Source organism: Agelaius tricolor, unplaced genomic scaffold, assembly GCF_023055355.1.
Source record: "Agelaius tricolor isolate 1412-34295 unplaced genomic scaffold, bAgeTri1.0.p SCAF_12, whole genome shotgun sequence".
Classification (NCBI taxonomy): domain Eukaryota; kingdom Metazoa; phylum Chordata; class Aves; order Passeriformes; family Icteridae; genus Agelaius; species Agelaius tricolor.
In genome coordinates this window covers 2150188-2165833 of record NW_027269272.1, presented here as the reverse complement: position 1 = coordinate 2165833, position 15646 = coordinate 2150188, and the positions used below count along the sequence as shown (strand labels likewise).

The 15646-nt window shown below is 45.7% G+C and overlaps 1 protein-coding gene across 8 annotated transcripts in view; it reads right to left on the bottom strand.

Moving 5' to 3' along the window:
- The window catches only part of YEATS2 (YEATS domain containing 2), a 48634-nt gene that overhangs the window by 19329 nt on the left and 13659 nt on the right, over positions 1-15646 (bottom strand). For 6 of the 8 annotated variants that reach the window (XR_011680747.1, XM_071437103.1, XM_071437105.1 and 3 more), the window contains 9 exons: positions 14526-14570; positions 13325-13511; positions 11420-11659; positions 9381-9536; positions 6942-7045; positions 4392-4499; positions 2748-2918; positions 1321-1579; positions 409-570 (listed from right to left, as the gene is read on the bottom strand). Coding sequence is in view for 7 of the 8 variants with exons in the window: in XM_071437103.1 (XP_071293204.1) it covers positions 409-570; positions 1321-1579; positions 2748-2918; positions 4392-4499; positions 6942-7045; positions 9381-9536; positions 11420-11659; positions 13325-13511; positions 14526-14570 (1432 nt within the window). In the remaining variant the exon portion in view is untranslated. The remainder of the gene's footprint in view (positions 1-408; positions 571-1320; positions 1580-2747; positions 2919-4391; positions 4500-6941; positions 7046-9380; positions 9537-11419; positions 11660-13324; positions 13512-14525; positions 14571-15646) is intronic. The other 2 variants (XM_071437106.1, XM_071437107.1) reach the window with 2 other exon arrangements.

The following is a 15646-nucleotide window of genomic DNA, read 5'->3' as shown; positions in this document are numbered from 1 at the left end:
TGAACAGTGACTTTTTGCAGTCTCTCATCAGGAAACAAGGGTAAAAAAAATACTTATGGCTCTGCCATAAGCATCACGAGTATCTGATCTTCCCTGTGCCAATGACCTTATCAAAGCTGGACTGCCCCAGCTGCAGGTTCTACACTGGGAGCTCCATTCACAGGCCCATTAACCAAAAAACCATTTCTGCATTGAGAGCACAGCATGAAAAGCAGTTTCACTGAGAACAAAAGCCACTTGTGAGATCTCAGCCTTAAAAAGCACCACATATGGGTTGTTGTGAACAAAGAAACCCTATCCCATTACTGATTTCCACAGCACCAGGATGCTTTCTACCAAAAATGCCCAACATATTAATTATGCAGTGATTACGTTATTTAACTCATTAGATTTCCCTGCAAGACTAACTAGCATTATTTGTGGCTCTCAGTATGGCTCCCTGGGGTATCAGCAGCAGTTTTCCTTTCCCAGAAGGGTTCTTGCTGTTGGTGGTGAGGTACAGCTTGGTGCCTGGTGGTAAGTTTGCCAAGTTTGCCAGGTTGGTAGCTGGTAACTGCAGTGTAGCCATCACTAGAAAGAGAGAATAAAAATGAATAAACCAGCTGCTTGCAGAAAGTAGTATGCACTGAAATCTGCACAGGATGCAAGTACTCAGTGACATGCAACCAGCCCTCAGTAATCCCTGCTGAGCTGCTCTAACTGCAGATTAACTCCACCAGCAATGCACAGACACTTTTGTTAATAGGCCCGGAAAAAACCTCTCTGTGTGCATTCCCACTTGTGGCTGCAGGCCAAAGCAGCACAGCTGTGGGGTCTGCAGCCTTCCTGCAGCCCCAGGCACCACACAGCAGTTTTCCAACAGCCCAGAGCCCCAGCCTGGGCTCAGCTACAGCTGCTCTGAGCACATGCACACAGGTATATATTCTGCCTATACTCCTGTACCTGTAAGCACTGGGGAAGATGTGGGCATGAAATAGGGACACTTTGGCTCTGGCTGGCTGGATTCATGGGGAAGGACCATGATGCCAGGCCAAAATGTGAGACCTGGCTCTAGGAAAGTCTGCAAGGTCTCCTGCACATTCCCCAGCATATCCATCTGGTCTCCACTTCCAGAACACAGCATGTTTTAAGGCACTTGTGCTCTCTCTTCCCCCTTACAGATAATGAATGAACATTTTCTTTATTATTAATCTCAGCCTGAATTTTCCTACAGAGCTCTCTACTCACTTCCAGGTGTTTCAATCACACACAGTTATTTGCAGCTGAATACATCATTATAGACCCATCACTAGCCATTAACAAGGTACAACATCACTCTACCTGAGCCTTGAGATGTACTTTTCAGAGTCCCTGTGGAAGAAACCTGCGCCTTGGTTATGGTCTGCACGGGCTGAGCCACAATTGTCCCTCCACCTCCACTGACGATGGCTTTGGCTACACCTTGAGTCACAACCTGCTTGGAGCCAACAGCCTTTGCCACCGAGGAGCTGGACTTTGCCACGAGGATCTGACCACCACTGATGGCCACCGCTTGTTTCACCGTCGACTGCAGCGCGGAACCAACGGGAACGCCAACAACCTGCAACACACAGGGATGGCATGGGATGGGGCCCTGCTGGCCACAGCATCCTGGGAACCTGGCTGGCACACCCCCCCATCATCTCCAGGCATTTCAGGACATGCCTGGTCATGAACAGAAGCTCTTCACTCAGAACAAAATTAAATCGGCAAGAGGCCAATCCCGAGTTAAATGATAAACTGATAAACCCAGCCAGGACCTCAGCGCGCCCACTAAAGATTAAGTTCATTCAAATCACAGGGCAATTCCTTTATTTCTGATTTATAAGCAATGGCTTAATTCCAGCTGAAGATAAAGCTTGCCTTGGTGAATTAAAGAGATGTAGAAATTCTGTTTCAACACATCCATGGGAACAGATTCCCTGGGAAAACTACAGCCTCAAAGCAGAACCCACAAAGTGCTTCAATTTTATGTGTTAATGGTAACTGCAGTGGAACATGAGTTTTTGCATACCTGCTCAAACAGGCAAGAAAGGCAGCAAAAAGAACAAGGATATGTTGCAAATGCAAAAGAAGTATTTACTTATGCAAACATGAAAGCTGTGTATGTTATCTCTAGTGCCTGGCACGTCATTTGACTCTGTCCACAATGGAAAGAGGCAAGAATGGAGACAATTTCTGACACATCTGTCATCTTGTCACTGCACTGTGCCTTCTCAGAAGCTGTGTCACTCCTGGCAAAGCAGGACTGCATTGGCACGACTCCTACAGTAAAATGCTCGAGTTGCCACTCAAATAGGACTGCTTTCACCTAATCCTACTCTGCTCAGCCTCCACCTCACTCCCTATTTGTGCTGTTCTCTTATGTTGCAGGCCTGCATTTGCAGGAAAGAATTCACCTTCTTTTATGGAAGGACCTGGATGAGTTTCAGCAAGAGCTGCTGATGGCAGCCCAAAAGCACCTGCACCCCACTGTTGCAACAGCTTGGACAGAAGTGGGTGAAGTCCCTGTACACAATAAAATGTAACAGTGCCTGCTCAGCCTGCTGCCCTCCCAAGCACTGCAGGGAAGCAGGACAGGAGCCACTCTGCACACAGAACCCAGCCACCCATGGCACTGCCACCTGGCAGCGAGGCACGAACAACCCTGCTGCCCTGGAGAGGCACCAAGGGCTGCAGGAACCCCACAGACAGCTGCCAGCACCCCAGAGACGCCCAGGTGCCCTTACCTTGGACTGCACGGTCCCCTCGCCGCTGCTCACGGCGGGTTTCTGCGGGGACAGGGCCAGCATGTGGCTGCCCTTGACGGTGACGTACTGCTGCAGCGAGGGCTGCGCCGCGCCCGCCGCCGGCACCGCCGCCTGCTGCGGCAGCTCCCCGGGCTCCTGCTTGATGATCACCTGCAGGGGCACACACAGTCACACGGACAGCAAACACCCTGCATGCCTTAGGACTTCAGCTTTTATCTTTTCAGAGCCTGTACTGCATCAGGGCATCGCTCCAAACTCCATACAGAGTTCACAGTTTGGTCACACAAAACAATCCCTCTGGGCCTGGGAACCAAGGACACCCCACAGCCTCAGGACCCAAAAAGTACAAACAAAAGTGAATGGGGGGAGCAAACTGGGGGTAAATGACTTCATTAGCTGAAGATGTAATTGGAGGATTAATCCCTGATATGTAAATGGACCAAACTTAAATTGTCTGAAAAACTGGTGCCCATTATCCAGCTTGGGTGTAGCCCCTGAGAGGCTTCTGACTGCCCAAGGTGAAACTGTTTGAAGGCCTTCAATAAATCCCCACTTTATTCTCTGGATCTTGTCTAGCCTCTGCTCTAAGGAGCCACTCCAAAACATCCCCTTCAACCACTGAAGACTGCTGTGGAGCAGCCTGTCTGCAGGGAAGGGCAGGCACACTCTGAACTCAGACGTGGTGCTCACCACCACAGGGACCCTAACTCAGCTCCAAGTGAGGGCTGCTCCCACACAGCAGTGGGGTGGTGGGACAAACTGACACAGTGACAAAGCAGTCCCCATTTTAGAGGTGGTAATGGAAATTAGAGAGTCACAGCAACTGCTGGTAGTGTTACAATTACCATTCATCCTGATAAGGGACTTTTTGTAAAAAAGCAAAAAACCTGAGGTTTTCAGACCCTACATCTCCACACAGAGCCACGACACTTTAAAGTTACAAATTCATGTTCTGAACCTGTTTTTTATTTCTCTCCTGGAATGTTACAACCAATAGCTATAGACACTGTAAATTATTACAGCTCACATACACACATTCTCTTGTGTGTATGTTTTATGTTTCCCTTACATCTAACCTCTAAGGGCAGCGGCATAAAAAAGCCTCTTTAGGGTTTTTATCCCCTATTAGATTGTTGTAGGTACTGTAACTGGTAGGAAGCATTCTTTCACCTTTTACTTGGATCACCTAACATTGACAGAAACATTTTATATTCCATGTGGTAATATTTAAGGAAATACAGCCAGAAGCAGCGACATCTGAAATTCACAAATCACTGTTACAATTTTTTAAGAAGCTCCTGACAGATCCATTGCAGTTTACTTCTACTGCATCCCATTAAATATAAGCTTTCAAAATATCAGCCTGAACACAACAGTTATTCAAAAAAGAACCCCAGAAAGGACAGAAGAGGTGATAAAAGGCAAGATCCCAGGTACAGCAGAGCCACAGGGAAAGAAAAAACAAGACACATTTTTGAGAGATACTACAAAGCCCTGAGCAGCAAGATGCATCTTCCAGTAAGAGTTTTACAAGCACTGAAGTTCCATGGTTTGTGGCACAAGTCAGCAGGAAATGGCACTGCTGGGCTGCCTGTCCCAGCACAAAGAAAGAAGGAAGGATACCTTTGTAAAAGCTCCCAGTCCTCCAGTGACTGACTTGGGGCTCTGCACCTTGGAATGGCTCCCAATGGGACAAAGGGGTGGCATGGTGGCAAAAAGAGAATCCTCCTGCTGCAAATGAAAAGACATGATGCAAAAAATCAGTGATATGTTCAATAGGAGAAATAAAACAAGTGACTGCTAATAAAGGGCAGCATGGACCATCTGGGCAGGCCAAATTACCTGTGCAAATAGGACATTTCCAAAAATCAGTCAACACTTGAGTAAAAGGAGTCTAACTTTCTGAATATAACACACAAAGCAGATTTTAGTTGGCAAGTTACATCTCCAACAGCAGTAACTGTTTCTTACCATGTCATACACAGGCAAAAATATTGACTCACGTTCTCTGATCAATTTTTTATATAAAAGTATTTCACTTAAAATTCAAATAGGCTGAGGGGACATCTTATCAATGCATACAAACACCTGCTAGGAAGGTGGAATGAAGGTCAAGCCAGACAACACTCCATGCAAGGACAGAGTCAATGGGCACAAACTGAAATACAGGAAATGATAAGGAAAACTTTGTTGTTGTTGATGGTGACCAAACAAACAGGTTGGTCAGAGAGGCTGGGGACTCTTCAGCCTTGAAGATACTCAAAACCCAACTGAACACACTCCCAAGGAACCTGCTCTATTTGACCCTGCTTTGAGTAGGAGTGGTTGATCTCCAGGTCTCTGCCAACCTCAATCATTTTGTGATTTTACACACAGTCTCCGAGAGAGAAGACAGTGTAAGAAGAAACAAGTTATGGATGAGAAAATTCTTTTCTCAGAGGAGTTCATGCTCTCCTCTAACTGGAACGATGCAGTGGCACACAACCCTTACAGACAGAACTCACCATTTGGCAGAAACAACAAACATTAGGTAAAAAAACATTTTGTCATCTGCACCTGGCACTTCTGGGCCTGAGGTCAGCAGAGAGGCCAAGTGCATTTAAGGGAGTTTGTTACAGTGCAACTGCTCTCTTTTACAATCAGTGTGAACCCCAAAGCCATGGTTTCACAATCACTTGGCCCATCCTTGGATGGATCATGAGCAGAAATCAGGCCCTGCAACTCCTGGCATCCTCTGGTACTGACACATGTGGCTGCAAACCATCAGTTTTCACAGGTTGGCTGTCTGCTCTGGTCACCACACAGCTGCACAACTGCTGGCAAATGGGAGGTGTGAAGACAAGGCTCAACCTGTCCTCTCCACTGCAGCTGCATTTGAGACTGGCTGCAGAAACACAGCCTGAAGTCATGAAAATAAATACAGAAAACTAGCACACAGTGAAGAGATGAGAAGTGCTGAGTTATGCACAACCTGTAAAATATCCCACTGAACTATCAGCCACACTTTTCTCTTTAAAGAAGCCCTAAAATTACAGCTTTTCCACCACCCAGAAGACATAAATCAAATAACATTTCTGTTTGCAGAAGTATGACTTCTGTGGGTTTTTAAAAATATCTTCAGTATTTAACGTTGCCCTGGAAATACAGAATTCAGCTGTTACTAAAGATGTGTGCCTACTTTGACTCATTGAAAACTTTTCAGAAAAAACTGTCCCAAATCAGTGAAAAATAAAGAAAAATGAACTATTTTCACACAGTTAAGTGAAATCCATCTGAGCACACAGGTTTATAAAATCTGACTGCCAGCTGCACACCTGACACTGAAAATGCCACTCCAATGAACTGCTTCAGACCAGTCTGCAGCACCATTCCCCAGCAGACACAGGAAGCATCTCAGCTCCAGATATGAGGTGATTTGCTCTCTGCAGGCTGCCTGGCAAGCCTTCCCCTCTCTTAAAGCATCTCCTGCTTTAATGCTGAGACATGGAGTGCTCCTGTTCCAGAGCACACCCACCAGCTGCTTTCAGAGCCTGGCTGACGCCACTTCCCTGCCAGAAATATCATCCCTAGCACAAGATGAGGGGAAGATTTTATGTGAGACAGTTCAGCTCTGTACCTTTTGGGCTTTGCAGATCAGAAGCATGAACTGTATTTATTGCTGTTTGTTTACACATCCAAATGTTACTCCAGTGTTTACACAAACATTTTTCTAAATCCAGACAGTTGTAAAACCACTACATGAGTTATTTTCAGGCTGCCTGGAACAGCTGCTGTACAAAAATAATGAACAGAGTGAATGTTTTGAGGTAGGCATCTCTGGTTTAATCATGCTCTGTGACTAACAAAGTGAAGAAGATCAAAGGCAGCTACAGAAAAGCTTTTTCTGAAAGATAAAACGTTTGGGGAACTATGCCCTCCATGGATCTCCTTGCAGAGAAGCAGAAGTGCCTGTAACAGATATGGAGGCAAGCCTAGTTAGAGCTGCATGAAGTGACACTACCATGTTGTATAACCACCATGTTCTCCTCTGGCTCCATCTGTTACACAGTAACCCTTCACAGGAAATGACAATCCGAGAACTTGCCTGAAGTGCAGAATTTTTAATGCTAAAAAGTGCCATTTAATAGAAAGCTGGACTGTAAAAGGGAAGTACACAGATAATGAGAACATTACCTTGACAGCTGAGGTGCCAAAGCTGCTGCCATGGGTCTTTGCCACAGGAGATGCAGTTCCATGAGAGGCCTGACAGACACTGCTCAGTTTGCTGGTTGGGCTCCCTGAGGGCAGGAAACAAAGCAGATGCTGGGTGAGGGCTGGGAGCAGGGCCCCTGCACACATGAAACCTCCTCTAACAAGGAACAGGGCATTTCATTTCATCTGCATTCTGCAGCAGGAACATCAGCAGGAACCACCACGGGCACAAAACAGATCCAGCACTGAATTTCACCTGCAGGAACCAGGCCCCAGAGAAGGAGCTCTCCACCCACTGCTCTGTGTGCTGCAAGCAGGTGGTCAGGAGCCTTCCTGCCTGGCTGAGGATATCAGCTATGGGTGCAACCATGAAATCAGGACAGGTGCAAAGTCCTCTGCTGCCCAGAAGCCCCTGAACCCACACTAGCCTTGGACACTGGCATGGAGGGAGGCTTGGAGAGAGAAGGAAAAGAAAGGCCACAAAAGGAGTGAGACAAAGTGAGGAGTAACAAGAGCAAAGGACAGAGTGAGAAAGGTAAAGGAAGAAACAGAAACAAGGAGTGAAGGCATCGAGTCACCCATGGCAGATGCTCTTGCAAAATCATCAGACTCACACATGTGCCCCAGCACTCCCCTGGCCCCAGGATGGATGGGGCTCCAGCAGTAAACTCACCCTGCACTATCAGTGTGTGCACAAGACTGCTCTCAGCAGCCCTGTGTGCTGCTCTTGGGCTGCTTTGGCAGTTTTGTTTGTTCAAGAGACACCAAAGCCACGGATTACACACATGAAAGCAAAAATCCAATGTCTCATACAGCTGTGCTACAATCCACCCTTGAGTTTAGAAGTAAATGAGCAGCCATTTCTGAGAGTAAGGGCTTTGGGAAGGCTGGCTTTCACAGAGCATGAAGATCTCACCCCTTCTGTTAAATACAATCTGCAGCCTTATCAAAAGTGTCCCAGTGACTTTTTCTGTAATACACATCATGCTCAGTCCAGCCTGGCTGCTGCTGCCAAACAGTTCCACAGACCCTGCTGCAGCCTCACCCAGGGTCTGCTGATGAGGATCTCACAACAAAATCGTTTGGAGAGGGCAGGGCATCAACTTTCTGCTCTGCCACTGATGTGCTCTGACTGGTGCAGGATACAGGGGAGGCACAGCAGAGCAGGGAGGGACAGGCAGTCAGAGTCTCTGCCAGGCCCCTCTGTACACCTGCACTGCGGTGGGAAACTGCAGCTTGAACAACAACTGCACTAACACTTGGACATCCCAACATTCTGCTGCATCTGCACATCCTATCCTCCAGGTACAAACCTCTATTAGAACCCAAAGGTTACCCAAACCATGATAAAACACTTAGGCAGAGGAGACAGTCAGGCTGGAGGTGAAGAAACAGAAAATAAGAGGCAGAAATCCCCCAACCAATCAAAAAAACCCCAATTAATCAAACCCTATTGGTGAAACAGCATCAGTGTTACCAAGAAAGCCCAAAATATACTTAAAAAATTCAGATACAACTCCTACCAATGAACCTACCAATTCCCTCTGTGATGAAGTTAAAATGAACATGACAGCTGTGCTCCCTCAGATAAAGGGAAGAGGCATCAGTAAAAAGAATTTTTGTGTTTTCCAACCATGACCAGCAAATGGTTTGTGTTCCATGGATGATGCACTCCCTCACTTGGCCCTGGGCATCCTGCTGGGAAGCACACACCTACACAAACAAGTGTGTTCTAAAATAGACAGCAGTGCTTGGCCATTTATCACAACAAATAAATGACTTCTGAGGGACCTCTCCTGCACCTCACACAAACATTGACTGACTCCTCTATCCATCACCTGTGTCCTGCAGTTCAGCCCTCCCTGTGACCCCAGGCTTTTTTCACCACTGAGGGAATCCAGTAAAGAGGAATCCAAACCAGCTGGAATTAGACCAGGCAGAAGCTGAGAGCAGTAACAAAATCCAGCATGGCTGTTCTCCTGGTAACCAGGATCTCTGTATTTCAACACATTTACTGTGACCTAAGACTGCTCTGGCAGTCACTGCAACCTCTCAAGCTCTTTGCCATATCCACACCAGCACTGTCACCCAACCCCCTGTGCACTCTTTGTGTCTGAAGCTGTGCACCATGGTATATACATCACTCTCTCCCCTTCCCTTGTCACCTGAAAAGAACAGGCTCTCTTTGAAGAGGTGTCTGTAGTTGAGTTTGGCTTCACTCTGAGCTGTTTCCTACAGGCAGCAATGCTCAAGCCTGAGATCCCCTCAGCCACACACACAAACCAACACCTTCCCCTTTCTCTGCTGAGCACTGTTCATCTCCACGAGCTCAAACTCTGCAGTTGTACTGCTCATTCTGAAGGGAGAACAAACCTGAACAGGTGACACTGAGCCACTGCCTTCTGAGGTCACACTACACACCTGTGCTTGTGGCTGCTGCTCCAACTTGTCCAGGCTTGTCCACAATAAGATAGGGGTTATTGAGGACTGAGCTGGCAGAGCCTTGCTTCATGTGCACCGGAGTGGACGTTGGGGTACGAGGTAGCGGAGATGGACTAGGGGTCGATATTGGAGAACCTTAAGAAAAAAAGTCCAATGCTTCTAGCTTGTAAATGTTGTCAGAACATAGAAACATGGCAATTGTAGTACTTTGGAAAATGGATTAGAAAAGGAGAGTTTTTTTGAGGATGTATTTCTCAGCCTGAGTGAGGTCACAGGACTTGGAGAAGGAAAGAGGAGACAGAAGGAAAGGAGAAGGCACATAAAGCACTGTGGCTCATGGCTACCCTGCACATGCTCTGCCCACCAGGACAAGCAGGGCTCACAGGGAACCTGAGAAGCCATCTGGTCCACCCCTGAATCCTGAGGGATATTACCTACATCATTCTCACTGCCAAGACAGTGCACCCAAGGAGATGGAGAAAGAGAGCTGAGCTGTGTTGCCCTTGTGCAGCCCCAGGTACAGGCACTGAAGAGTGGGAACCAAAGGGTTCCCCTAAAAAGGCTCTGTGGAACAGCCCCAGGCAGCAGAAACACCCAGGTCCCTCACTGCCCTGGTCCCTCCACAGCTCTCACTACAGCAGGAACCCTGGAAACCAGTCTGTAAAATGGGCAGGAGAGAGAGAAACTAGAGAAGAAAAAGGCTGCATGAAGAGGTAAACAAGAAATTCAGAGAAAAGGACTGGCAAGGAAGTGATCAGAGAAAAGAGACAGCAGCAAACACCAAGCTTCCCCCGTCTTTTAATCTACTTTCTTGGCAGTTATTGACAGTTAAAACAGAACATAAATGGTCATCAAATAAAATCCCTGTGTCTTATAAACTGCTTTGAAATCTCAAAGGGGTAACCCTTCTCAGCAGACAGCAGAACTTCAGAAAAATGTTTAGCAGGGAAACATTCAAATAGCAAAGACCAACAAAGAATAGTTCAAGGATTTTAGAAAAGATAGGATGGCCCCCTAATTCCTGCTTTCTAGGAAGCTTTGGAAAAAGATCAAGAGAAGAGCTTATAAAGAAAGAATAAAGCACTTGGGATAGGTTCAAGTGTAAATCAACCTGAGTAAAGTTTTAAGATGTCAAGGAATAATATTGACATTTAATTAAAAAAAACCAAAACCAAAACAAAACAACAAATCAGACACACTTTAAGAGAATTATTTGGGAGAAGATCACCAGAAATCACAGGTACTGATGGCTGGTGCTTCATCCTCTAGACCCTGAACACCAGAAAATGAGGAGCTGCAACAGGTCACCTTGCTGCTTTTCCCAGCATGTGCCATGGTGAGCTGTACAATAACACTTTCTGATGTAAAACATCATCCAGTGACTGGAATCACACCCAGGCAGGGAAGGGACCACAGGTGAAATGAGCAAAGCAGCACTTTGGCCATGTTTGGTTCAGAAGCTGTCACACTGCCCACTGCAGCCAGCTGGCAATTTAATCCAACCCAAGGTGGACTTTGGGAAGACAAAGACCAAAGCTGCTCCATCTGATGCAATATGGCAAACACAAGAGGGTCTATTTGAGTCTACAGGGTTAAAACTAATTATTTGCCCAGTAATCAAGGAAAAAATTCTTCTTCATCCATCCCAGCTGTATGAAAGCACTGAGGAGAAGAATGGACTCTTCCCACATACAAAATATTCCACATGGAAGATGTGTTTTTGCCTGGGCCTTTCCGTAGGTAGCAGTCCATTTCAAGACTATTTATTTCATACTTAAAAGCATTCAAGAACAGGGAGAGAACAGCTCTCATCCTGCTTTTCATCTCCTGTGAACCATTTCACTCTTGTATTTTTTTTCACTGAACATTAAGAAGTGTGCTTAGCTCCTTATTCTAGAGTTTCCTACTGTCTGATGCTCAAGGACTGGCAGAAAACCAAGGGAAGGACACAGAACAAGTCCAACTTGTTCACTCTTGTTTTCCAGGGGGAGGCACTGGGTAAGTAAACTAACATTCACCTGATACAATCTTGCAACTCATGGTGATAGGCTGGAAGGATTTTCCTGGTGACTCTGCAGGGCTTGGACTCTGACCTTGAGGCACTATTTTACAGCTAGCTGCAATGGGTTGAAAGGCTGAATTTCCATGAGAGCCAAAGGCAACTTTCTGTGTGGCTAACTTGGTGGGAGTCCGTTCTATGGCGGATGGCAGGGAGTAAAAGGCGGCATGTCTTTCGGTTTCAGCACTCCCAGAGAATCCTGATCAAAACAGGGAAAAGAACAGAAATACTGCTTAGGCTGACACATCTGATTCCTCACTGTGCTCCTCTATACAAGCACAATTCAGCTATGACAAACATGTTCTTGAAGGAAGGAAGGAAAAAGCAACTGGTGGGAAGCGTTGAACAGGGAGAGAGTGAGGGAGGGGATGCTCCTGCTGGATCTGCTGGACAAGAAGAATAAAATGATGCCATGCACAGCCTGTCCAGCTGTGGCAGGTGATCAGCCACTTCCTACACATTTCCTTGGAATGCCCTTCCACTGCCCAAAGCTGCTGCTAGTCCCAAGTGTCCCTGGTTAGGGCTCCACAGGACCAAGGCTGGATCTCCTTTGCAGAGAATCTCGCAGTGCATTTTTTGGAGTAAGAGCTCAAGGAGATCAGAGACTGCCTTTTGAGCTGGGCTATGGAATCCACTTTATTTGGTGTTCAAGGAGATCAATTAACCTGGAGCTGCTGAGAGAAGCCACTGCCTGTCAGTGTAAAAAGGAGGTAGGCTTACTTCCTTCCTGTTGGCTGCAGCACTGCTCACTTAAAGATGCTACAAACCTTCCTGTTTGAATAAAAAACCTGTGTGCCTAAAATGTGGTTGTGTTTGTCCTTTTTTGGCCACAAGAAAAGACCACATTTAAACAGCAGACACTCTTCTTGCTGAGCCTGAACACCAGCAGTGGCAGAGCCTATCAGGAAGTACAGCCATGCATGGCACCAGCTTACAGCCACTCCTTCAACACAGGAATGTGGGAATGGATCAAGAAAAGCATCAGCCCATGCAGCATCTGACACTATTTGAAATGTAGATATAAATATATACCCTCTGGCTGTGTCCAGAAGGTTTCTCACACCAGAGTGTAACACACACCCCTGCATCTCAGCCCAGTTGACCAAGTGTTCAGAAAACAAAGCCAAATGCCACCAGAGGCACAGCTCTTCCTATGTGACACAAACTCCAAATCCCACAGGGTATTCATGGGGCCAGCACTGCCTGTTCCAGGCAATTAATCTGATCCTAAGGCCTCAGCTGCTGCCCCACTGTAATGGATCCTGGCTTTCCTGATCTCTCATGGGAAGGGGAGAATAAGACCCCAATATGCAGAGATGCCATTGTCCCTCAGACAAACACACACAACGTTCTCAGTCTCTATTCTCCACAGTGCAGTAATTACAGATACCTAGGGATTTCTGTTCCCTCACAGTCAGCTCATGTTAGGCACTATCATATAGAACTGAACACACCTCTAGACCAATTCCTTAAATGTATACACAGTCCCCTAAACATTCAGAACCCTAAAATCCCCTCTGAAAATAGTCTGCCAAAGCCAAAACTACAAATAAATACTATAAATAAACCACCTTTTTTTCCAACTGCATCTGCTTTTCCTTATTCACTATGTTTTAGCAAAACAGAGCCTGTTCAACAAACTTCAGATAAAAAACCCAAACAAAACCAAACCAAAGTCCAAAACCAAATAATCTATAACGATTTCTGAACCACATTTCAGAGCACATTAAGGAAAATATGATCTGGGGTGAGCAACAAGCAGGTAGCACAGGCAACCTTTAAGGCCTAAGAGCAATTAAGAGGAGGTATCCAGCAGAGCCAAAGTTCCAAGAACTTCCATTTCACTGACACCCACTTGCTTTACCTTTGTCCACAGAAGCATCTGGGCTGGAGTCCCTCAACTGTTTAATAGGTGAAGAAGCTTTGACTGGTGCTGGGATACTCAGTGGCAGTGATAAAGATGTAGGAACATCAGAAAGGTCAGACTCTGAAGACTGGGAGAAGAGATACTCCTCACCAAGGGAATGCCTGTGTAGCTCCACATCCACTACCTTCCAAAAACAGGAGACACAACATCAGGACTTGGTAGCTTGGCAAAGATAGAAAACCCAGAACCAACTATGCCTTTTTATTTTAATGCCTAAAAACCTCTCCCTTTGTTTCCCCCAACCCTACATAACATTTCCATTCATTTCAGGGACAGTTCCCAAAGGTCCAGCAGTACCTGAGCTACAATGAAAATCTTGCAGCATTGAACCCCCACAGTAAAACAGCACATCTTGGTCCAAGGGGAAATCTGAACTGTAAACACCAGAAGGATTCTGGAGCCCAGCTCTAAGCAGCCCACTAAAGGAAGGACTGCACACCCCTGCAGGGACAGGCACCAAACTGAAGCCTGCCTTTTCTGGTAAGGCCTTGAGAAACACACCACATGATCTACTCTTCAAAAGTGTTCTTTAATAACAGTAGACATTTCACATTAAGGTTTTCTCCACAAACTGAAAAGCTGAAGTAATGCAATTTAACCATAAAAATTTCCATTCACTACAGTACAACGAGGGGAAAACAGTATCAAGAAAACTTAAGAAATTTAGGAAACTACGGGTTATTAATTAATTTATTTATTTCAAGAGTTCATTTTCCATTAAAGTCCTAAATCTTGACAGATACAGAAACTTAGAAGTACTTAATATACTGCAAAATCTCAACAGAATAGTTGGATGATCCCTTGAACTTAAATTCTTTATGTGTAAGCTCTGCAGCAGATTAGAATGCAAATCAGAACATTTTGTACCAAAAGCTTCACAAAGCAATAAAATTTAAAGCCCCAGTACAAGCCAAGTTCTTTCTGAAGAGCTGGGAACAGCTCCCCTGAACCAAGGAGAAATGACTGTTGTCATGAATAGTGACAAGGTGTCATAATCCTTTCATTCAACAGGAGAGCAAAATCTACACTCTAGAAATTGTGAATTCAAATGGGTCTGACTCTGTGCTTAGTCCCATGCATCTTTTCTTTTTAAACATCTTTAGGGGAATCAAATCCATCCCACAACCCCCTGACTCACCGTTTCTGCACCAAGTGTCTGCAGGCCTGTGTAGGTCCTGTCCAGCTGGAAAAGACAATACAACATATTAGCCAGGGTAAAGCATTATATTAGCTAGAATTTATAATACAAATTGTTTGAAAGAAGCCTCAAACTATGTGAGTTGAGCAGCACTGCATCCAATATTTTGAGGCCATAAGGTCAGAAATCTGTGTGCTCTGGTAAATGCCCTCCCTCTCTTCTGCAAAAAATTCAGCCATGACCCAAGGCCCACACTAAAGGGGAAAGGAGCAAAAAAGTGGAAGGAAATTATATTGTTGATGGAATATTTCCATCTAAGAGGAATCCATCCTCAAGCAGTGTCCTTTTTTCTTCCTTATTCTATCAGGAATAAGGAAATATTAAACATGAGAAAAACTCTGAGTTTTTAACTGAGCAGCACAAAGGCTGTGTTTACACTATAGTTTCTGATGATGTAACTGTTCACACCAAGCCATCAACTGAAAAAGAGGCATAACTTCCCAGAGACACCTGTTAAAACACTGTAGAAGCAGCTGGGTTTGAGAGGTGTTGGATGTGCCAGGCACAGAGCAGGGCTCAGGTCACTCTGCATCCTCACAGCAGCCACAGGCTCAGAGTGAGAACAGCAAGATTTGCTGATCTGAGCTCCATGGACTAGCTCAGTTTTCTTCTGTAGGCTGAGTTTCCTTCACTGTCCATCACAGTGTTAATAACTTCTCCCCAAGTCACACCTCCCCTAATATATTTTACTCACCATCTCCATTAAATGTCCCTAAGCTGCAGGGGAATATTTTCAACCTCCTCTACTGGCTATATTTAGGGTTGTAATGAGGTACCTTATTTAGCAGGAAATTCATCAATGCAGGCAGAGTTCAAATAAAATTAATGCTGCTCAAAGCAAGAGGAGACTAACCCAGCTCAGGCCTTAAGTCCACTAATGCCAGGGACCACTAATTAAAAGGAAAAGGAGCAATGGCCTAGTTTTCCAGGACTGCTGCATACTAGAAATCCCAAGTGCTGCAGGGGTGAATGAGTTGGAAAAGGGAGCTTTCTTCAAAGGGAATAGGGAATCTCAGGCCTCCCTGCCCTCTCTAACAACAAAGATAATCATTAGCTGATGT